This window comes from Dromiciops gliroides, chromosome 1 (genome assembly GCF_019393635.1).
Source record: "Dromiciops gliroides isolate mDroGli1 chromosome 1, mDroGli1.pri, whole genome shotgun sequence".
NCBI lineage: Eukaryota > Metazoa > Chordata > Mammalia > Microbiotheria > Microbiotheriidae > Dromiciops > Dromiciops gliroides.
The window spans coordinates 457,359,478-457,384,649 of NC_057861.1; the positions used below are offsets into that span (position 1 = coordinate 457,359,478).

The 25,172-nt window shown below is 37.2% G+C and overlaps 1 protein-coding gene across 5 annotated transcripts in view; it reads right to left on the minus strand.

Annotated features, from left to right (window-relative positions):
- Positions 1-25,172, minus strand: part of KIAA0825 (KIAA0825 ortholog) — a 553,950-nt gene that overhangs the window by 324,265 nt on the left and 204,513 nt on the right. For all 5 annotated transcript variants that reach the window (XM_043974041.1, XM_043974059.1, XM_043974031.1 and 2 more), the window contains one exon: positions 18,444-18,554. In XM_043974041.1, the coding sequence (XP_043829976.1) occupies positions 18,444-18,554 (111 nt within the window). The remainder of the gene's footprint in view (positions 1-18,443; positions 18,555-25,172) is intronic.

Consider the following 25,172-nt stretch of genomic DNA (forward strand, 5'->3'; position numbering starts at 1 on the left):
TAGAGATGATTCCGAGGTTGGGAACCTCAATAACTAGAAAGATGGCAGTGCCCTCAAAAGAATTAGGGCAGGTTGGGGTGTAGGGAGGAAAATAATGAGTTCTATTTTGGACATGTTGAGTTTGAGATGCTTTAAGGACATCCAATGGGAGATATCTGAGTTAGAATAGAGCTCAGGAAAGACTGGGACTGGAAATTTAGAGCTAGGTATAATATATAGAAAGATGATGATAACTCATGGGCACTGATGAGATCACCAAGAAAAAGGGTAGAGAAAAAGAAGAGAAGAGGACCTAGGATAGAGACTTTGTGCCCACTTAGTTAGGAGATGGGAGACCAAGGGTGATGATCCAGAAGAGGACACTGAGGAGTGGTCATGTAGCTAGTAGGATAACCAGGAAAAAGCAAAGTCATGACAACTGGAGAAGAAAAAAAGTAACCAAGATGGATGAGTGGTCAACAATATCAAAAGTTGCTGAAATGTCAAAAAGCTGGTAGACTCAGAAAAGACCAGTGGATTACAGGTTCATTGCTAATCTTGGAGGAACAGTTTGGGGTGAGTAGCTTGAATGCAAAAAGTATGTAGTTAAGAAGACGGACTCAGAGAATGGCATTTGGATTAAAACAACAGACTTCTAGCCATGGATAGAGTGTGCCTAACAAAGGAATAAGCTATTTCTCTGGTGTCTTGAAAATCTGATTAAACACAAACACTTCTGAATGAATAAAGAGTATTCAACTGGAAAGAAAGGAATGAGAAAGGAAAGGGAGAATGCTGCCTCTATGTAGCTAAGGACAACCCTTCCATATGCATAAATGATCTTATTCTAGCTGTTTTCTCCAGTTCATTGCCCCCACTATCTTATCTACTCTCTTTACTTATCTTCACTCTCTTCTAGTCTTCCTACTATCTAGAAACATATTTAAATCTCCATCTCAAACTGGATGCCCCATAGAAATCTTAATATAACCAAACTCATCTTTCCCTCCTTACCCTCCCTTCTTCCTAACTTCTCTATGGAGCACAATCCTCTAATTCACCCAGGCTCACAATCTAGGTGTCATTCTTTACTCCTCACTTTCTTTAACCCCTTCATACCCATTTTGTTGCCAAGGACTGTTGACTTTACCTTCATAACATTTCTCAAATATGTCTACTCTCCTCTAACATAGAAGTCACTGTGCTATAGGCCCTTATCACCTCACACCTGGACTATTGCAAGAGCCTGATCATTGATCTTCCTGTCGCAAGACTCTCCTGCTAAAGTTCATCCTCCACTTGGCTGTCAAAGTGATCTTCCTAAAGCATAAGTCTGACTATGTCTTCCTACTCCCACTCTCCCATGTACCTACACTGAATAAACCTCACTGGCTCCCTCTTATCTTCAAGATCAAATGTAAAATCCTCTATTTATCACTCAAAGCTCTTCAGAACCTCCCTCCCATCCTTTCCAGTCTTCTTACACAGACTCTCTCCAGCTTGTACTGGGCCCCTTGATGTTCCTTGAACAAGACATTCCATCTCCTTATTCTAGACATTTTTACTAGTTGTCCTTCATGCCTGGAATGCTCTTCCTCCTTATCTCCATCTCCTGGCTTAACTGGCTTCCTTCAAATTCCATCTAAAATCCCACCTTCTAGAGGAAACTTTTGCTGATCCTCCTTTATTCCAGTGCCCTCCCTCAGTTTATTATTTTCATTTTATTCTGTAGATAGCTTGACTTTACATAAATGATTGTATGTTATCTCTTTCATTAGACTGTAAGCTCCTTGAGAGTGAAAACGATCTTTTACCCTTTTTTTTATCCTCATAACTTAACGCGGTACCTGGCACATAGTAGGTGCTTAATAGATGTTTATTGACTGAATAGTACAGACACCAAGCTAAATACTACAGAGCAACAGTTATTAATCTGGAATCCATAAACCAAAAATTCACTAACTGTATTTCAATATAATTTGTTTCCTTTGTAACTTATTTCGTGCATTTTATTTCATTAATTTTAAAACATTATTCTGATACGGGGTCTATAGATTTCACCAGAACTCTATGCCTGGAATAAGGAACCTTATTTATAAAAAAAAAAAGGTAAGTAAAAATGGGAGAGATACTATTGCATATTAAAAAGGTCCAAACCAAGCACCAGAGTGGGAAAGGATGGTAGAGAACATTTGGTTGAAGATTAATGAAGAAAGAGAAATGATTTTGTCATGTTATAGACCGCTTAGACAGCATTAAGGACTGTTGATTGAATGGCATGGGTTTACATTTGTTTCACACCCTTCCCAGGATTGTTTATTTAGGGATAAAGGAGAGGAGTCTCAGATACTCCTGCTTAGAAGCAAAATCTTAACACCCATACCCACACCCTCCATGAAGATGAGGCTAATTTTTCCTGCAAAGGTATTGACAGGAGCCTGGGGAATTGGTTGACTCTGGGGACTAAAGGCTCATATTAGTCCAGCTACAGAATAGGCACTTAACTATTTATTGACTGACTGGAGGAGGCTGGAGGAGATTGGAGGAGAGGGAGCTTTCAGAGGTATGGCCAGGAGATTAAGAAGAGCAAGGCATGCTTGGCTGAATCAGATGGGGGTGTTTCGAATAACTGTCCTAATGTGGCTAAATCAATCTCCTTTTGTTAACTGATGAATGATCTATAAGGGTCTCATTTTGTTACAATATCAAACTTAAACTTCTGGCCTGAGTCAGGCCCAGCCTTTAACAGACCCTGATGATAGAATGTAAGGCCTGGCAGCAGCTGGAAAGGCTTTGGAAGTGGACCCAGTGACAGACTGTACAAGCTATCCCAAAAGACTTGGTTCAGTGTTCAATAACTTTAATAGATTAACACTGCACTGGGTATTTGCGGATGCCCTGTATTTCTTTTGGCCAGGATTAGCTTAGCTAAATTCAAAGTATCATCATCTGATGGACTGCAACACAAAGAATCTTTCAGTTACAACAACTCTCAGAGATCTTAGCGGAAGGATTATTTGCACCAATGAAATCCAAGTCCTTGAAATATTAAAATATTTTCTTCCTCAGATCCTCTATTAATACTCTATTTGTACAACTCTTATCCACTTACCACGTTCTGTTTTGTGTTATAACTATTCGTGTATCTGTCATGTCCAGCTATTAGATTTTAAGCTCCTCAAGAACAATAAATCTTCTATTTTTGTTCCTTTCTTCCTTTTCCCTAACCCTCCACTCCTTTTTTCCCATCCTGTCAAAAACAGTTTTCTGCACATAACAGCTACTTAATGTTTGTTAGATTTGTTCATGATTTGTTTGACTTATACACACTGATGGTAGATAAGTTCAGGGGGAAAAGTAATCTTACCTTAAGTACTCTAGTACTAAGTAGTACTAAGTACTACAGGGTGGACCCAAAGTCACGATGTTTTAATAACTTTATAAAATTATTTTTTCTTTATTTTTCACCATTTATGAGATTTAATTTTTCACATATAATGTAATTTCATTTCCTATATATGCTGTATATGATGCTATGGTATTATAAATTAAAAACAAAAAATAAAGTAGTTATTAAATACTGAAACCCCTTAGTGATTTTTGGCCCACCCTGTAGCACTTTTTATTTCTTTTTGAAGTGAGTTTAGTATATTTTGCAGCTTACTGTGCTTATCCTAATTATCAAAACCTCTATCTAGCAAAGTTCTTCAGTCCCTTATGTAGCATCTTTACTACTGTTTTGTGAATGAATGAATGAATGAAAGAAACTTGTACCAACTCAGGATCTTCTGCATTACCATCACAGTACTGAGGATTGAGGTCAGGGTTGGGACAAGTCAAAGAAGTTCAAAACTGCCTGGGAGATTCTAGCATGAGCTGAGGTCTCTAAAGCCTTAAAGTTCTTCTAGTTTGGTCTAGTTTTTGTGGGACTCCACTAGTTTGGCTCCAAATGGAACTGAAGCTGAATTCTAAGGGTTTTGAACTTGTGGACTATCCCAAACCTAGAGTGAAACATTGGGAGAACATAAGGAAGAAAATTTTCAAAACTCAAAAAAGTCATCTCAAAACCTTAGAGATTTGTAAGGGACTAAAGTTCTAGCTATACTATCTAAAATCTACTGAGTGGTCGCCAATAAATTATAAGCTTTAACAAGAGTATTTAAGTGTTTATTTATTTATTTATTATAGAGCATTAGAATCAGAGAGAAAGGTAAAAATCTAACTATTTCTAAGAGATCCCATCATCCGACCCACCACAGCGAGGTCAGGATCAAAAAGTACCCAACACCTCCTGTGAAACTGGGCACATCCCCTCCACACATGCACACAGCTCCAAGCTAATTGGCTGGTAGCTTTGATTGACAGCACCCACAAGCAAAGGTCACCAAGGACCTGACCGCATGGCTTGCCCTCAGACACCTTCTCCTCATGGCAGAACTTTCCTACAGTAACTCTCCAGCAGGTGGTGTCATTCCAATCATTACACCTTGTAATGCTTGTTAGTGGTACACAATACAAATAATTATACTCAACAGAAAAAAGCAATTAACACGTGGCAAACAAGATAAGACCTGGTTTAAACAACAGCTTTTTACTTCCTCCATATATAGGTTTAAAGATAGAGAATATGCGTGTATATGTGTGTGTGAATAAAAAGAAGCCTTATGCATTCATAGGATGGAAAGGAATGTTGTTCCCATACTGACTGTCACTGGGGTCCACCTTCCTCCCATTCTTTCCCACATTTCACTCCCTTTTATCCAGGTCCCAGAATCCACCCTGGACAGCCAGGTGATAGGAAGAGCTGACATTCCTGGGGTCACCCTCCCCCTCTTCCAAGATAGCAAGGCAGGAAGAATGCTACCACTGGGCCAGGCAAGCCCTATCCTCACATCTGGGCTGCTTGACAGGATTTGAATAAAATGGAAGTCAATGACTACACTTTTTTTTAGTGAGACCAAGTTTGACCAAACCTTATTATCTCCTCTGCCTTTACATTCTGTAGTTCCCAAGCACTCCCATCTTACTGACTTGAGTAACCTAAGGACCTCTGGGCCTTGCCATCTACCCTGCTTCTGAACTCTTAGGACTTCTCAGATTTCCTCCTTGCCTTTTCATCTACCTTGTCACTGAACTTTCCTTTATATGTTGTCTCTTCTAATAAAGAGAGTGAGCTCCTTGAAAGCAGGCACTGGCTAGCTTTTTCTCTTGGTATGACCAAAGTTTAACACAAGAAAACATTTAATAAAAGCATTTTAAAATTCACTGGTTCATTCCAACTTTTCTCTTTTCCATCCCTGCCACACTGCCTGTAGTATCATTTTAGAACATGAAAACCAGCAATATGACACTTAGGATGTGTGATTTGTGCATTTGAGGAAAGAACAAGAGACTTGGAGTTAGGAGAGGCTCCAAGAATTGCTAGTTGTGTGACGCTAAGCAAATCACAAAACCTCAGTTTGCTCATCCATAAAATGGTGATAATGATACTTGCACTACCTAATATACAGGGTTATTGTAAGGAAAACACATTGTAAATTTTAATATACCATATAAATGTGAGTTGTCATTATAATGATTGTGAATAATAATAGGCACAGAATAGGTAGCAATAAATATTTCCTGTTATACTGATTAAGTAGCATACTACATTGAATGACTGAAACATAAGAAGTCTGGTCATAAACCAAGGCCAAGTCAACAAAATACCTGCTACACATCTCTCTGTTTCCCTTGTTTACTAGCATAAGCATTTTTGATTAGCCACAAAGATACCAAATGATGGAGATAATTTTAATGTAATTTTCATAATATTCTATTTGAATACCTGGTTAGGAAAAAAGCTTATCATTGACCAGATGGGAAATCATTTGTTGTAATGTATACCAGCTTTTGGCTCTATCGGGCTAGCAAAAATTTTAAAAAGTACAGTGGCGTGACTCATTCAGAGGAAAAGTAATATATTATAAACATTCCTCAATAATTAAGCTAACAGCAATAAATGCATTGAGGAGTTTGTGTTGGACATATGGAGGAGCATATGTTCTCTCTCATCCTCCTAGTTGATGTAGCTGTGAACTTGAGATTATCTCTATGAAAAGAGATAAAAGGTGAACTATAATAAGTCTTGTATAAATGTACATGTTGAATTCCAGAATCAAAGAAAGAAGAGGGTAAAATTTTATAAACACAGTGAAATGCCTTTATAATGTTAGAATTTGGAGAAAGGATGAACTCTTTATAGGTTACGTTATATTAGACTTTTATTGTAGGCCTGTAGTTTTTTAAGCTTCTGAGGGTATGATTTGACCTGAAGAACATCCAAATTATTTGTGTAGTAATAAACATATATGATAATGGGATTTAATTGTAGCTATATTGCTTAATAAGGACACTAAGTAAGTATTTTGAAGGTACTACAAAATTTTAGAAGGATGCTCCTAAATCATTAAGATTTACATTTTGTAGAGCCCATTTGCTTTCCACATTTCAGAATTTCTAAATGATTTTGATGGAATTATTCTTTTGAAATTATTATAAATTCTCCCTATATAGTATTAATACTTTATATATTTTTCTGAATGCCTATCCACCTTAATGAACTAACCAGATGCCTCAATGATTAGTCTATAAAAGAACCAATTACCTTTCATGTTCTAGTGATTATCAACCAATACTTTTTGTGGCTATCAAAAACATTTCTCTTAAGCATGGTCGTTGCTACCTGTTGTGATTTCTAATGTGACAACGCCAAACTATTGACCTACCTCATCAATCAATCAACAAGTATTTATTAAGTTGGCACATCAGACACTGTTCTAGGTGATAGTGACAAAAAGATCAAAGTAAAACAGTCTCAATTCTCAAGGAACTTACATTCTAACAGGAAATACTCTTAAATTCTCAAATGGATCTGTGATTTTATTAATTCAAGAGTTTTCTCCAACAATGGAGATGGAAATTCATCCTTAAGAGAAGCTGGAATCTGCTCCTTGCAAGTTTCTACCCACTGGTTCTAATCCTACCAGTGGGACGGAGGTAAAAAAAAAATTCAGTTTTGGACACATTGAGTTTAAGACTAACAATACCAAAGGCTGAAGAGAGAGTTAAATTTGAGAACTGAGAAAAGGCCATTAAATTTGAAAATTAAGAAATGATTGATAACTCTGAAAAAAACCTATTCCATTTGAACAATGAGATCAGAAGCCATATCACCGAAAAGTTGAGAAGAGAATGAGAGGGAAGGAAGTTGAGACACATACTGAATCCTTCACAAGGAGTTTAACCAGAAAAGAGTGGAAAAATATAGGATGATAGTAGGGATGGATGGATCAAGTGAGAGGTTTTGAGGATGGGAGATATAAGGATGTTTGTAAACAGTAGGGAAGGAGCCTGTAGACAGGGAGAAAATGAATATGAAAATGAATATTGAAAATGAAAGTGAGATAAAGGGGAAGAAAGAGGAGTCAATCTGCTGGAGGAGACAGGATGGAATAGGATCATTTATGCACACAGAAAGGTGTGCATTGGCAAGGAGAAGGACAACCTCATCATGCTAGACAGGAATGAAGAAGTTGACAGTGGCAGAAGGCTTCTGGTTAATGTGAGATGAGAAGGAGGGGAGAAGAAGGAGCTCTATGAATGGCCTCATTTTTTTTTTTTTAGTAAAAGATGAGGTAATGTTCTTACTTGAAAGGGTGGTGGGAAGGGAGCCATGGGAGGTTTGTGAGGGATGAAAAGTTGAGAAAAGCCTTTGTAATCTTTGGAATAACGAGTCAAATAGAGATATGTAAAAGAATTGCCTTGCTGTGAGGCTCCAGTTGAAATTACATAACATACATTTACAGTGGAGAGCACAGTTTTATGATTTCATCCAGCTTTGTTCAGCATGATGTGAATCAGAGTGGATAATGGGAGAAAATCCAAGGTTGAACCTTAGCAGAGCAAGTTTCTTGATAGTACAAGAGGAAGAGAGAATAATCACAATTAGGGGGCCTGATATGGATGATGACCCAGCAAAGGAGATGAAGAAGTCAGAAAAATAAGGAGGCAAATCAGCAGAGAGTAATATCAGAATGCAGAAGAGAGTATCAAGGAAGAAAACGTAGTCAACAATGTAAAATGCAGCAGATCCATAGAAAATCAAAAAAACCCTTTACCAAGCACTTACCAAGTGGCGGTCAGTGCTGGGGACACAAATGCAAGCAAAAAGGCCAGTCCTTGCCCTCAGGGGGATTATATTTTTTGAGAAGACAATACATAAAATGAAGCTGAAAAGGGTGGGGTGAAGAAAATATACTGTGAAGGAGCAGGTGGCTGTTGTGGGTCCTTCCTCAAAATCGAGGTCCTGGAAATAACCCACCAAGGGGAGAAGGGGCTCACAAGAGTAGAGGAGGATGAGGACCAAAAAAAAAGCCCATTTGATTTGTTACTTAAGAGATCATTGGCAACTTTGGAGAGAATTATTTCAGTTGAGGTATACACATTTGATTACAAAGGGTTGAGGAGTGAAGGAGAGAGGAAGTGAGCATACACAACTTTTTCAAGGAATTTGATTGACAAGGGAGGAGAGATGAAAGCTGAAGCAATGGTGGGTCTAATGAAGGGTTGTTTTTTAAGGATGGAATAGGGGAGCTTGGGCATGTTTGAAAAGAGCAAAGAAGGAACCAGTTGATAGGGAAAGATAGAAAATTCAAGAAAGGAAGGATGACTCAGAAAGAAATCTGCTGGAGAAGAATGGAGGGAATAGGGACAAGGACACATTTAGAGGCACTGACCTTAACAAGGAGATGTTATCTAAGACTGAGGTAAAGAAGAAAAGAGTAGAAGATGGTGGCAAGGAGTTTTGAAATAAAGAGAATGGGAGAAGAGGGAGTTCACATCAAATGGGCTCAATTTTTTCAGGAAGTAGGCAAGTTCCTCATGGGGGGTGGTTAGGAAAGACTAGATATGGGGCATATGGCACACATGGGTATTTAGTATATCAGGGAATATGCTAATCAGAGGTTTAGTATATATTTGGGAATATAAGGTATATATCATTTCCCTGACCTACTGATCTCATAACGCTATCAAAAAAGGAAAAGACCTAGGCCTGTTCTTTTTTTTTGGGGGGGAGGTTCTTTTCATGGGGCAATGAGGGTTAAGTGACTTGCCCAAGGTCACACAGCTAGTAAATGTCAAGTGTCTGAGTCTGGATTTGAACTTAGGTCCTCCTGAATCCAGGGTCCACTGCACTACCTAGCTGCCCCCTAAACCTGTTCTTGAAAAAGTCATGTTGAATCTTAATGATAGCTACTTTCCTTTCTAAATGCTCAAAATCTATCAATTTAATAATACATTCTAAAATTTTGTCAGGAATTGAAGTTCTATAGATTTCAGGCACTGTTACATTCCCTTTGGGGAAAATGTGAACATTTGTCTTTCAACATTATTGTGACCCCTTTCTTATTCTCCATGACTTCTCAAAAATGACTGACAGTGGTTCAGCAATCACATCCATGAGTGCCCTTGTTTTCTTCAGTATTTTGAGTTTTTAATCCTCTTATTCTGAACTTGACAAAACTTGAATATTTCCATATCCAAAGAAAAGAAAAAGAACATTATATATAATTTATTTGTATATTTAAACATGCATGATATTTAATTATATATAATTTCTATTACATGTAATAAGGTTTTAAGATATATAATAAATGTTACATGTTAGTTTCAAAGCTGTGCTTTTTGTCTGTGCCTGCTGTTCTCTTCCACATTGAGAAAAAATGTTTCATCTTCTTTCTCATTCATTTTCTTCCTTTTTCATATTTGTTTTGTTATTACTATTACTAGCCTCTCTGACGTCTCATCTTTTCCTTTTCTTCCCCTCCCACCCAGGAAAAAAAAATCCTCCCTTGTAAGACATAAGCACAGTCAGGCAAAACAAATTCACACATTAGCCATTGCTGAAAGCATGTCTCATCTTATGTCACTCTAATCCATCACCTATCTGTCAAGAGGTGAGAGGCATGCTTTACCATTGATCTTTTTGAGTCATGATCAGAGTTATTAAGTTTTTCCAAAGTTGTTTTTCTTTTTAAATGTTGTAGTCATTGTGTAAACTCTTCCCTTGGTTCTTTTCACTTTTCTCTGTGTCATTTCATACGAGTCTTTCAAAGTTTCTCTGAATCTGTCTCTTAAGTACTTTCTTATGTTCAATAACATTGCATTACATTAACATACCATAATCTGGTCAGCCATTCCTCAAATGATGGGCACCACTTAACTTTCAGGTCTTTGCTACAAGACAAAGGGCTACTATTAATGTTTTTATACATATAGGTCCCTTTATTTTTCTTTGATATCTTGGAAATATTTGTCTACTAGGGTTATATGGTTAGATCAAAGGGTATGCATGGTTTAGTGACTATTTTTAGGTTTAGTTTGAAATTTCCTTCCAGAATGGCTAGATCATTCCAACAATAATACATTATTAATGTGACTGTCTTCCCACATTCCTTCTAACAACTATCCACTGTACCACCTAGCTGCCCCAACAAAAACATTTCTAATAATTTTCTTTATTTCCTCTTTATTTGTTGAGAATTTTAAAAAATATTGTTTATTTGGTTTCACTCTCCTTTTAAATAGTTTAATTTATTAATTTTAAGCACTTCATTTTTATTTAGTAATTCTGTTCTTTTTTGATTTTGTCAATCTCTTCTTTGATTTTCAGAATTTTAATTTTTGCTAATAGCTGGGAGGTTTTGATGTGGCTTTTCTAGTTATTTTTAGTGGTAATATTTGGCCAGTCACTGTTCTATTCTTTGTATATTAGTAAGAAAAATGTGTAATGATATAAATGTTTCCATAAGGATGATTTTGACTGCATTTCAAAAGCTTTGGTATGTTGTCTCACTTTTGTTATTTTCTTTAATAAAATTATCTATTGTTTCTATGATTTGTTCTTTGACCTAATAATTCTTTAAGATTAAATTAGTCTATATAAATCTGAATTCTCTCTTCAAGTGTCTTTTATTAATTATAATTTTATTGTGTTGTAGTCAGCAAAGTATGTTTAAAATTTCTGCTTTTCTGCATTCATTTATGAGGTTTTTATGCTTTGGCATAGGGCCATCTTTTGTGTATATCCCATGTTCAATTGAGATATATGTCTATTCCTTTCTATTCCTACTCAGTAATTTCCAATCATTATATTTAGTTTTTCTAAAATTCTATTCGGGTCTTTAACTTCTTTCTTGTTTAAATTTTTGATAGATATCTTTGGATCTGAAAGGGGCATGTTGAGGTCCCCCATTGTTACTGTTTTACTGTTTCCTTCTTGATATTTAATTAACTTTTCCTTATTAATAATACTAATGGTAATAGCTAGGATTTATATAGCTCTTTAAGTTTTAGAAAGTACTTTACAAATATCATCTCGTTTTATCCTCATAACCCCCTTCGGAAGTAGATGCTGTTACTATCCTCATTTACAAATATGAAAACTGAAGTAAACAGAAGTTAAGTGACTTACTCAGGGTCATATAGCTAGTAAGTTTCCAAGGGCAGATTCAAACTTGGGTCTTCCCGATTCCAGGTCCAGCACTCTTTACATTGTACAATCTAGCTGCCTTTATATACTTAAATGGGTTTTAAAAGATGTATTTATGTATTTAGACACAACCTTCATGTTTTATACTTTTCTTAGTGTGCCCCAATTATGAGAAATTGTAAGTTCCAACTCTTTCTTCCTCATCTCTTCCCTAATGTTTCCCTTAATTTCCTCCTTGGGACAGCTAGGTGGTGCAGTGAAAAAGTGCAGGGCTTAGAGTCAGTAAGACTCATCTTCCAGAGTTTAAATGTGGCCTCAGACACTTACTAAGTCTGTGACCCTGGGCAAGTCTATTAACCCTGCTTACCTCAGTTTCCTCATCTATAAAATGAGCTGGAGAAGGAAACAGCAAACCACGTCAGTATCTTTGCCAAGAAAACCCCAACTGGGCTCATGAAGAGTCAGACATTACTAAAAATGAATGAACATTTCCTCCTTTTTCCTCTCCGAAGACCATCAAAACAGGACACAAGCACCCCCAGGCAAAGTGTTTGTTTAACTGCCTCTGTGACTCTTGCAGATAGAAGAGACTCTTGTCTCTTTTTCCTTTATCAAGATATATTAGAAAGTAAGCCCTTCGTCATTTTTGAGTCTCTTCCATTAGCCCTAATGAATTTGCTTTCACAGGTTTTGCTTGTTTCAAGTGTTTGCATTTTAAAATTTCTACTTACAACAGGCTTTTTCATTAGAAATGGTTGAGAGTCATCTCTCCTATTAAAGGCCCATTTTTCTGGACTCTTTATCCCTTTAACCTTTTTTATCTATTTTTTCATAAGGCCCATCCTCCTTACTCGAAATGCTATCTGCTTCCTTGCATTAGGATTTCTTTGCTCCTACTGATAATTTGTGTATTTGTACACAATGTCATGTGCTTTATTATTTTTTTGTTGTTTTTTGTTTTTTGGGGGTTTTTTTGTTTTGTTTTGTTTTTTGGTAAGGCAATTGGGGTTAAGTGACTTGCCCAGGGTCACACAGCTAGTACGTGTCAAGTGTCTGAGGCTGGATTTGAACTCAGGTCCTCCTGAATCCAGGGCTGGTGCTTTATCCACTGCGCCACCTAGCTGCCCGATTGTTGGCTTCTCTTGAATGTTGTTTTCTGTGTATTATCGGTCCTCTCTCCTATAATTTTTCTTATCTTTTACCTATAATATGTATGATATCACCTATGATAAGTAACCTGGCAGATGTGTATATGTATGCATGTATGCATATACATTACATACATGCACATACGCATCTGTGTACATATATATATGAAAAGGCAGGGAAAGGAATGTGGGCAGTTTTCTCCTTCCCCTCCCTTTTCAGTTTTAAATACTTCTGATAAAATCTGTAAAACACATTTTTATTGTCCTGTAATCTTAAACTTAATTTCTTCTACCCTTGAAATTCCTGGTGGAAGGTAGGAGTGCTCTTTGGATCCCTTTTCTTGTATTCTTGGGGAAAAAAAATTTTATTTTCCTGAAAACTTGGAGAATAGAAGCATTCCTGCAGCCCTTTCATTTTCTCCTACACAAGGAAGACCAACTTGTACTTTATGCATAGCGTTGTTATTTTGCATTGGCAGAAACACAAACATGGTATATTCTCTGTAGGTCACTGTAAAATTCCCCTTGCCTTCCATATTTGCTGTAAGGAAGACCCTCAGGCCTCTGTCATTCTGGTTAGTAGATCTTGCTCCTAACTCTGTGGTGAATTGATTTGGCAAACTGCCTACTTGCCACATGTGTTAGTTGTGCTGCAGGCAGTTCTGAATAAGGCTTAATTTATTTATTTCAGGCCTCCTACCTTTTCTGATGATAGGATTCTAACTTGCTCAGCTGTCTTTGATTGGTAATTAGCAGATTCCTACCAAACTGTAATGCCAACAGAAGCTTGCCTTTAGCTAACTCCTATGCAAGTCTCAAGCAGAAATATAATTACCAGCAAGGCTTTATGAATGAAAATGAATGAATGACTATGCATTTATTAAGTGCTTACTTTGTGATGCTAAACAAAACTATTTAACTATGTCTCCTCTCCTCTTCCTGATATTATTCTTGGCTTTCAGAACAATATCTATAAAAGTAATGCAAAATAAAGGAACTAGGATCACTTCACCTAGGGAAGAGAAGGTATAATATATGTCTTGATAACAGTTTCTTTTAAAATATATGAATTTTAGGATCTTATTAGTAGTCATGGATAGGAAGGGCTTATGAGATGTCAAGGATGCAGCTGTTCCTGACCTTATGGCCTGGAGCCATCATTCTGGAGTTCTTTGCTGTGCAATGTGCCTAAGACATCATCCCAAAGCTTGCAAAACAGCCAGATATGTCAGACTTTCCCAAGGACAGACACACCATAGACACATGAGAAAAGATACCCAGGTAACGACTCCCCAGATGGCTCTGTCACAAGAAGGTTATCACCAGGGAATCTTGCCTTCTCTTCTGTCAACATAATCAGTTTTACAGGCACAGCACAGGAGTCAGTTTGGAAACCCCAGCCCAGAAATCTGGGCCATCTCTGCTTTTATATAATGTTTATAAAAGGCCTTCTGGAGTGGCAGAGGCTGATGCTTTTATCAAGGCTACTGACTACAGTTAGAGCCTTCCTGCTCCCACAGGTCAATTGCTCTGCCTCTTTGATTACAGTGACAATGAAGAGCCCACATCTATAGATTATTACTACACGGATTGATCTTGATTAGGAATGACATACTATTACACTTTGTTGAAAAAGTGTCTGATGTATTCTTTAAAATGTACATATGGTTGCTTCAAAAGAAAAGTTAACCTCTTTATAGACAGAAATTGCTCTTAAAGAAAGGACTGGCCTAAAGAATTAGGCCGCTTCAATTGCTACACTTTTAAAAACGTGAACATGATAAAAAAATATCACATTCATGTTACAAAAATGTTATCGTGTGAGGAGAAGAACCTGATCTGAATTGGAAGATCCAAAATGAGAAGATCAGTGTAGAGAGGCAGGCAAACACATAATTCCATGGACAGAAAGAAATTGTGGGAATTTGAGGTGTTCTTGAATTTAGTTTACAATGGGAATAAGGTGCTACTTAGAGGCAGAGGGAAAAGTCCTATTCAGCAACACCTGTATCAGACAAAAGATCTTAGAGCAATATTTAAGGAGAAGAGTTAAAGGAAACAAGTTAGTTAATTTAATGACACTTAAACTTCATTCAGGACATTCTACTTCTCAGCATATACATAATTGGCATTAGAAAACAGTTACTTAAAAGTGAATCCAAGTAAACCAGGGACCTTGCTTAGTAAAAATTCGAAAACAAAGGTTTGGTTGGGACCTATTCTAAAAAAAAAATCAAGAAAATAGAGATCTTATATTTGACAAAATTTAGGTTATAAATCACAACTATGTAATAATTTTTGGAATGAATAAACAAAAATAAATTAGCTTGATTTTTGGCCTAATTTTTCTACATAAAATTGTGTAATAATAATAATAATAATAATAATAACACGATGCACACTCCTTCACTTTACATTAGACTTGTTGCATAATCATAAAGAGGGCCTTTGTTGCAAAAATATTCTATAGTTTCATCAGTTTCTTCAAGGACTTTTCTCAATGCTTTGATATTAAAATAATTTTCTTTGGAAGCAACTACCAACAATCAGAGATAGAACAACAGAGACATTAACTAATGGGCCAGAATGCTCAGAGATACACTGTAATAAAGAAGTGAGGGATGTTTGAGAGGGGACTAATTTTATAAGTGGTCAGTTCAGCAGCGAAGAGTTTTGTGTTAATGCCTTTTGCTTAATTTCACTTTTGCAACCTTGTAGGGAAGCAGCATGGCACTGTGGATAGAGAGCCCACCTTGGGCTCAGGAAGACAAGTTTTCAGTTCTGCCTTTAACACTGACTATGTGACTCTGAACAAGTCATCTATCCTCCCAGTGCTCCCCTGGCAACTTTCTGAGATTATAAATTACTCAACAGCTGCTGATCTGCATTGGTAGAGGGAATGTTCTCACCAGGAGCTCCCTACAACCAATGAAATTGCAGTTCTGCACCAAAACCAAATACAACCTTAATTGGAGAGATTTGGATACTGAATACTTAGATAATGAGGACCCCCATTTGGGCTATTTCTCCATACTTCAGACAACATTAAGTAGGTAGAGCAGGCAGAAAGAATAAATCCCCAAACTCCAGATACGAGAAAATGAGTAAAAACAGCTCAGCAAAATGAGATTTAAGATTGAAGACTATGGGGGGCAGCTAGGTGGTGCAGTGGATAAAGCACCAACCCTGAATTCAGGAGGACCTGGGTTCAAATCTGACCTCAGACACTTAACACTTACTAGCTGTGTGACCCTGGGCAAGTCACTTAACCCCCATTCCCCCGGAAAACAAAACAAAACAAAAAAACAAAAACAAAAGAAAAAAAAAGATTGAAGACTGTTTCTGAGGAGACAGAAAACACAGTGCAAAGATTGCTAAATTTGGGGCCGTCAGAGGTCCTGATGTCAAATTATGCCTGAGAATCCTGAGTGAACCTGAGTAGGTCATTAACCCCTATGGCCTCTAGTTTCCTCAACTGTAAAATGAGGAGGTTGGACCAGATTTCTAAATCTATGATCCAATAACATCATAAACTATTTGGTTAATTATGATTATTTTTTCTTTTAATTTTTTTTGGGGGGGGGGAGGCAATCAGGGTTAAGTAATTTGTCCAGGGTCACACAGAAATTTGAACTCAGGTCCTCCTGAGTCTAGGGCCAGTTCTCTATCCACTGCAGCCCCTAACTGACCCTGATTCTCTAATGTAAATAAGGATTTGGTTGTTTAGTTACATTTACATTTTGCCTTTGTTTACGCTCTTCTCTATAGCTGGAATGCGATCTTCCTTATTTTTCTTTGTTGATCTTTTACCCTAAACATAGATCTGACTATGTCATTCCCTGCTCAGTGAGGGCCAGGGGCTACTTCTTCCCTCCAGGATTAAATGGGCTCTTCTTAGTTTGACATTTAAAGCTCTTCCTAATCCAGTTTCAGCCAGCGTTTCCAGACTTATTTCACACGATTCCCCTTCACACATCGACTCTGCAGCCAAACTGGCCTAGGTAGAGATTTCTGAAATCAACATTCCATCTCTGTTTCTGCAACTTTCCATTGGCTGACTTGCAGAACTGGGATGCATTCCCTCCTCACTCCCTCCTCTCAGCAACCTTAGCTTCCTTTAGGCCTCATCTTGGGTGCTACCTCCTATAGAAAAACTTTCCTGATCCCCTACGTTGTTACAGTTCTCTCCCTCCTCAAATAATAACTACTTCTCTTTGTATCCTCTCTGCTACATACTATGATGCAATGAACATAGTAACTTCTTAACAAATGTTTAGTGAATGAATGTGAAATTAAAAAAGCAGAAATACTCAAGTACACATCTTAGTCATCTGAAAAAGAAACTTCTCTACCAAAGGATAGCTTTGAGGATGAGCTTTTTGTTACTTAAGGAGAATTTTGTTGTTGCTCAGTGCCTACTCTGAATTACAGTCAAATGATTGGAGTGAAGAGGAGTGGGTCCAGAGCTTTATGGACCATGGCTAAGCAAATCAATTCTACATATAAGACAGCTAGGTGCATAGTGGATATACCGCTGTGCCTGGAGTCAGGAAAACCTAAGATAAATAAAGTACTTAGCACAGTGCCTGGAACAGAGCAGGTGCTTAATCAACATTTGTTTCCTTCCTTCTATAATGTTATACATATGCATAATATTTTAGACATTGATACTCAGAAGAATCAGAAATTTGAGGGAATTGACATTTCTCCCTCAATTTCAGAGCAAATATATATTATAGTAATATGTTATATGCATATATATGCATATATGCATACATGCATCTCCGTATGTACATACATACACACACATATATGCATATATGTATACATATTCACACGCATGTATGGTTACTATAGACAAATCTTTTTCAGTTCAAGGAAAGGTTCAATGATGGATCAATATGTCATGCTCTTTAATTCTGATAAGCCATTGAGACAAGTATCATGTCAGATTTCTTTCCTTATTTTTACTGTCCTTTACTTAAATATGAGGTGATAGGATCCTACCCTCTAACTTTTCTTCCAGTTCTTGCTTTATGATCCTATGATCATCATCTACTACATGGAAAGGTCTCTACTTATCAACATTCCAACCCCTGTTGTCTTGCTATTGCTATGAATTCAGGGCTGAGGATATTCGGCTTGGCTGTTGACACTGAACAAATTAACAGGTAAATGCCTAATTCCCATAATAATTGCAGTAATAATCAAATGGCTAAGGGAGACGCTCAAAAGTGGTTGGGGAATTATTGAAAATGAATTAGATTTCTCTTATTACTTTTTTGTTATTTCACAAAAGCACAAGATGACTCTGGGTTAATATTTGGGCCCTGGGCCTTGGTCTCAAGCTCTATCTATCTATCTATCTATCTATCTATCTATCTATCTATCTATCTATCTATCTATCTATCTATCCGTCTGTCTGTCTATCTCTATCTTTATATCTATGTATCTCTATCTATAGTATATATACTTATCTATAGATATTTAGATAGATCTCTGTCTATAGTATATATCTATAGATAGATAAAGATAAATATACTAGAGATAGAGATCTATCTAGCTATATCTATCGAACAATAGGTTGATAAATAGATGGATATATATATGCATATTTATATGTATTATAATATATATGTTAAAGACAATACTTTCAACCTCAATACATTTTAATGGCAAAGGGAAGACTTCAGAGAAGATTTTGTATAGTGACTTTTACATCTATGGATACTGAGATCCTTTATAACCTTAGGAGTCACTGTTAGAGTTATTATGACACTCACCTAAGGAAAGAAGGAGAAAAATGTTCGATGCAAGAAAGCCAATGTAATGGTTGATTGAAAGGTGATTCTGAAGAATCTGATGTAAGATCATCAGTGCCATTCTGAAATGTCCTGTTAAAACAGAAATAATTTTTTAAGAAAATAAATTGTGAAATATTGCATATTAGACTCCATTAATGCTGTTTTGGATTTAGTTATTCTCCACAGCTAATTACTTTACCAAAAAGGAAACTGTTCTGGGTTTACCACAAGAAAACTACAAATTTTCTCCCTTAGGAATATGCTACACACATCAATATATGACTCAGACTATGGAAAACCAGATCAATGAGCCCAAGAAAAAGGCATGAAAGGAAGGTTTCTCTGAGGACCTTTATGCTATCTGCCCTTACAGAGATTTAACATAGTACTTCTAAATATTGTTCAATTGTGTCCAACTCTTCATGACCCCATCTAGGGTTTTCTTGGCAAAGATACTGGAGTGATTTGCCATTTCTTTCTCTGGCTCATTTTAAAGATGAGGAAACTGAGGCAAATAGGGTTAAGTGACTTGTCCAGGGTGACATAGCTACTAAATGTCTGAGACCAGATTTGAACTCAAGAAGATGAGTCTTCCTAAGTCAAAGCCTGGTACTTTATCCACTGTGCCATCTAGCTGCTCCAACTTCTAAATGTTAGGAATCCATCAAGAAACATTTATTAAGTTGCTACTCTACACCAAGCACTGTACTGTGCTATTATTCTAAAAGGACACAAGATGAAATTTGTTGATTACATAAAAACTAAAAGGAGATATATTGGTATTTGTTCCCATTTCCCATTTCAAAGTGTAAAAAGTCTCTTCCTTGTAGATAAAGCAAAATTACTTTTAGAAGGCTCATAGGATAATAAATTTAGAGCTGGGAAGAAGGAAGGAAGGAAATAAACATTTATTAAGTACCTGCTACATACCAGGCACTGTGTTAAACACTTTATAAATATTATCTTGCTTGGTCCTTACAACAACTCTGTGAAGTGGGTGCTATTATTATCTCCATTTTACATATGAGGAAATTGAGAAAGACAAAGGTTAAGAGACTTACCCAGGGTCACACATCTAGTAAATGTCAGAGGTGTCCTCAACATATTTGAATTCAGTTCTTGACTCCAGGCCCAGATTTCTATCCACTGTGCTGACTAGTTGCCCCTAAACAACTTAGAGGTCATCTAGGTCAGTCCTTCCATTTTACAGACCAGGAACTGAAACTCTGAGAGGTTGTGGTCCCCTAAGTCACACATCTATTAAGTATCTGATGAATTTGAACCAAAGTCATTCTGACAAGAAGCCCAGTGCTCTACCTACAATATCCTGCTGCCCCTCAGGGGATATGATTTCACTTTTATGAAATTAACCATCAATCAATCAAGAAGCAATGAACATTTATTGAGTGTTTATTATGTGTCAAAGACCACTGCTATGTACTGGTATTACAAAGTGTAATGGGTAAAACTAAATCACCTTACCTGCCCCCCCCAGATAAGGTGAGGCTAGCTAGGATTTACTTATAAATTAGAAGCTTCAGCAACAGTTTAGGCATTAAGCATTTATTAAAGTATAATAGAGGTTAGTAAAGAGAGAACACATGTCTCTGAAAGGATAGGAAAGCCTAGCTAAGATCTACATGGGAGAGAGAGAGAAAAAAAGCCACCTCCACCTAGCAGATCACACAACCAAGAGAGAGAACCCTCAGTCTTCTTGAGCAGAAGCTCCCTGCAGAACAGAAAGAGGGGCTGTCCTCACACACAGCTCCAAGCTAATTGGCTGGTAGCATTCAAGTCTACTGATTAACATGACTTGAAGGTGGTCCATGAATTGTGAGGTAACTTCCAGATGCTGAATCGCCCTTAGAAAGGTCGACCCATGCTCTCTCAACAGGGGCCCCCTGGTAATAATATTCTCACACTCCCTCCCTGTGCTTCATTAAGAAACAGGATTTCCTTAAATGAAGCAATAACATTATGTATACTTATGCAAAGGGAATGAAAAGAGAGAAAAGAAATTGAGCGATGGATTGACAAAAACTAAAGGGGGCACTCCCCTTTAGTAAGTGGACATTACAAACAAAGAAAAACTAAAGGGGGCTGTCCCCTTTAGGAGGTGAATATTACAAATAGTGTATGCAGGGGGCAGCTAGGTGGCACAGTGGATAAAGCACTGGCCCTGGATTCAGAAGGACCTGAGTTCAAATTTGACCTCAGACACTTAACACTTACTAGCTGTGTGACCCTGGGCAAGTCACTTAACACCCATTGCCCCAAAAAACCAAAACAACAACAACAACAAAAAGATAGGGTATACAAATATTGTATGCAATGGGGGAAAAGGAAAACAGGAAAATGTCCATTTAAGTCTTTGAAAGTCTTATCTGAGATGGTTCTTGGGATATCATCTGTGTATAGCTCTGGATTGTGGCTCAGGATCCTGGGCATGGTCTCAGGTGTGGGTGTAAAAAAAAGTCTCTCAGGTGTTTCAGATACTGATGATCAGCTAGAAAGTCTCCTCAGCTGGAAAATTTCCTCACAAAAGAAATGCAAAAACACAAAAACAACCTCTGCCCTCAGGGGGCTTATATATTAGTGGAAGAAACAACATGTAAATGTGAGTGTGTGTTGCCCATATAAGCTATGTGTGTCCACATAGGTTTGTCTAGATATGGCTCACAGGGAAGCATGAATAGATAAATATCTTTAAAGTTTCCTCTGCCCACCTTTCTCTGAGGGAGACTTATTCCTGCCAGGAGCAGGAGATGGTGGCAGAGGCTGGACACTCTGATTTCCTCAGAGAAAGGGTCCTGGGGTAGAATTATACATATCTTCTCCTCCTAAATATTATTGGTATAGGGGAAATTTTAGGTTCAAGGCTGCATTCCTGATTGGTATTCCTTAATAGGGAAGGAGTGCCCCAAACTATATAGCCAGTGCCACACAGAAAATGGGAGATAGGCAAAGGGGAAGGCCAAAAGGCCTATAGAAGGTGGCATTTGAGCTAAGCCCTGAAATGAAAACAGGTATGTTCAAGAAGTAAATGTGAGGAGAGAGAGCATTCCAGTTATAAAGGACAGCCAGAATCCACCAACCAGTACTGCTAAACTATTGGTAATAAGCCTCTCTTTAAATAAATAGGTGGGATGACCCACCAGAACCATCATAGAAGCCTTTGTGTATGGTACAACCTATCAGAGCTTAAGGTCTATTGCCACAGCCTTCAAAAATCCAGCATCATCACCTTTATACCACCAATCTAAGTACTACTTAAACTCATCTTGAAATACATTTGTAACACATATAACCCCTCCTTGCTTTTCATTGCACTTATGAACAAATTCTTTGCTGTAAAGCCAGATTCAACCAGATTACATTTCCCTTATCTTTTCCTCCTTCCCAGTGAGCCTCTCTGCTTCATACTACTCCATTTATCCAATTATCTACCTTCCACTTAATTTTTTCCAAGATGTAGCCTACGCTCAGAATACTGTTTCTTGCCATGGCTTTCTAAGTTACCTCTGAATGTTCAAGCAGCTCCTTAAAATCTGCCAACAAAAATAACTTCCCTGACTAATTGGAAGAAAAAAAGGAAATTTCCCTTGGCCATTTCTGACATAAATATGCAGTTCCCTTGATGATTCTCCTCCATCTGCCACTCAAAAATATGGTCTTTACCCTCGGCTTACATTAAATTTTCGGTTACTCTATCTTTCACTGAATGCATATTCCACATTTAGGGTTCTCCTTTAAATTTTAAGCTCCTTGAGAGCAAGGATCACATTGCTTAACTTGCATAATGCCAAGTGCCACTAAGTACTTATTGAATGCATTCTGACTGACTTTCTTATTGAAAGTGTCAGGAAAAATCTTCAAGAAAAAGATGCGCAATTGCTATAAAATGTTGCCTAATTACAACTTCATCTTTCAAGACTATAAGAAAAATGGAATAACAACTAATAATGGAATTTTTTTTAGTGCCAGAAATTCTCAGAGAATAAATTGCTGGCAACATACTTTTTGCCAGAGCATTTCTTCCAGATACCTAAGTTCACTTATTCCTCTGACAGTTATACAATAATACTGGTAATTGTAAGGTTGTTTTGGCTATAAGGAATTTTATGGCAGATGTTTATGGTCTCAGAGGGGGAGGGATCTGTATGAGCATTTAATTCCACAGCAAGATCCCAAATTAGTTTCATTATTCTGGAGAGTATAACAGGGTGAGAATTGATCCACAAGCCTCAATGGAGGAATGAAATGATGAGATAGCTACAAGATATATTCTAATGATGTTTTGTTGTAGGGTTAGAAAGAGGGGGTGCTATAAATAATTCAGAGTGGAAAATAAAATATAATTGCATGAGCTGTAGCATGTTTTCCCCATGAAACACAATAGCATTTCTATATGGGGAAGTAATTACTCCTTTTAAAAAATAATTAAATGGACTATAGGTTGCACAGAATGATTATTAAATTTCCAAGCTTCCTTCCCACTCCAAAATACAGCAACATCTGAAATCAAGAACTCAAACCACAGAATATCTTGTGTATGGATTCCATACAGCTTCCTTCTCCCACCTCTTTTTATACATTTTTTTTTGCCTTCATTAGCCAGCATGGGTGACTTTCATATTGTCTTCTGCCCCCTAAATCAGCCTTTTCCTTCTCGAGCTGTGGTCTAAAATCCAAAGTTATCCCTTTGCTCCTTAGCATACTGATGAATTTAACTTGTTCATAGAAAGGTGCCAATGACCTGATAGCAAGCCAAAGTGTTAGTCATAAAGCTACCTTCCTATCTCTCAGAATATCTACTACAAGGTTAAACACACTTTATTTAATGATTGTTTAACCCAACCTCCAGGGTATTTACACTTTAAAAGTGGCTATTTGTTAATACCTCTCCCTCCCTCTAATTTATCCCTAATGGAATTTCAAGCAGTAAGTACAGAGAGGTATCTTTTGTTAGGGAAAGTCCATTTGGTGGTCCTCAATCATAATATGTGGGCAATAGCCTACTCTACCCATGTAAAAGGCTAGTTCTTTATGGGTATATGTACATATACATATATATGTGTATGTATATCTATCTATCTATCTATAAAATTTCAGTATCATAGTTAGAGTTGAGGAATATCAATAGTTAATATCTGTAGGCAGTTTAAACCTTGTGTGATTTTAAGTATCCTTTTCTCTCCCCCATTAACCTCCCCACCCACACCCACACACTTCTCTTTTTTACCCCTTCCACACTAACATGACAGAAATAGAAGAGTTGATAGGACTATAACGATGTTTTGTATTTTATAATTTCATGGGTTTCCATTAACCTAAAAAATTATCCAATGACAATGCTTTGTGTCAAACTTCTCATGATTAGACTCTCCATATCAAGTTAATCCTTGAAGAGAAATCTATTATTAGTACCCTAATAGAAGCCTTTTCAGTGTAATGAATACTATCTCAAGGAGCATGCTCAGAGTTGCCCTTATTGTTCCTATCAAGCCCACATGGGTTGACTCAATATTTAAGCCTGTAATGATCTGATCACGAGAGTGACTCAGGTCTGAAGGATGTAGGTCTTCTGTCATTTTAAAGTGCTGATGAGTGGGAAGAGCCTTTTGAAAAGAAGAAACTATCTTTGTTTTTTGCTTCAAGATTATCCTATCCAGCAAGTGATGGTCTTTATCACCAGACTCCTCATAAGAGCCAGGAGGAAAAGGAGAAGGTACTCTTTCTGCTTTCTGCATCCCTTCCTGAGGAAGTAAGTGACTATTGTTCTCAAGGCAGACATTTCTGGGCTTGGAAGCATTTGAAAGGTCTCAAGGTCCAAAGTCCAAGGTCCAAAGTCTACTCAGCAATCCTGCAAATGTTTAGATGAGGTTCAAGTATCAGCCCCCTGGCAGACTGTAACTTCACAGGATACTTCTTGTCCCGTCCTTAGTCCTTTGTATATTGGTGATCCCTCATGCCTATAATGTACTCCCTTATCACATCCACCCCACAGAGTTCCTCTTTCCCTAGAAGATGCAACTTAAGTAAGCACTTCTGCATTGTCTTTCTTAACCTACCAATGGCTAGTGAATGTTTTTCTAAGATCCTGATATGCATAATTTCTTACACTGCAATGATATTACATTCATATTCACAATTGATGATCATGTACTTTGCTTTCAGTTTTTCTACTACAAAAGGTGCTTCTAGGAATAATTTGGCACAGTATCTATCCATCATCGATGTATCTATCTATCAATTATCTACCTGTCTACCTATCATCTATCTACATATCTTTCTTTCACTTTTTTGGAAGTATATGAATTATAGGGGCATCACTGACTCAGACTTTTCTCACATAATTACAATTGTTTTCCAGAACAGATGGACCAATTCATGGCACTAATAATGGTACATTAGTATTTATGTTTTCTCACAATCCCTCCAATAATTATAATTTCCAACATTTCTCATCCATGCTATTTGGTGAAACCTTTAGATGTAGCACAGTTTAGTGTTCAGAGTTGGCCTCAGAGTCAGGGAAAACTGAGTTCAAATCCTGGTTCTGATATATACTAGCTATAAGTATGCAGGTCACCTAACCTCTCAGGGACCCAAGCAATACCCTAAGACTACAAGTTGTAAAGAAGGTAACAATCTGCATTGTTAGAAGAAATTCTTCAACCAGAGCTACATACACCAATGAAATAAGAA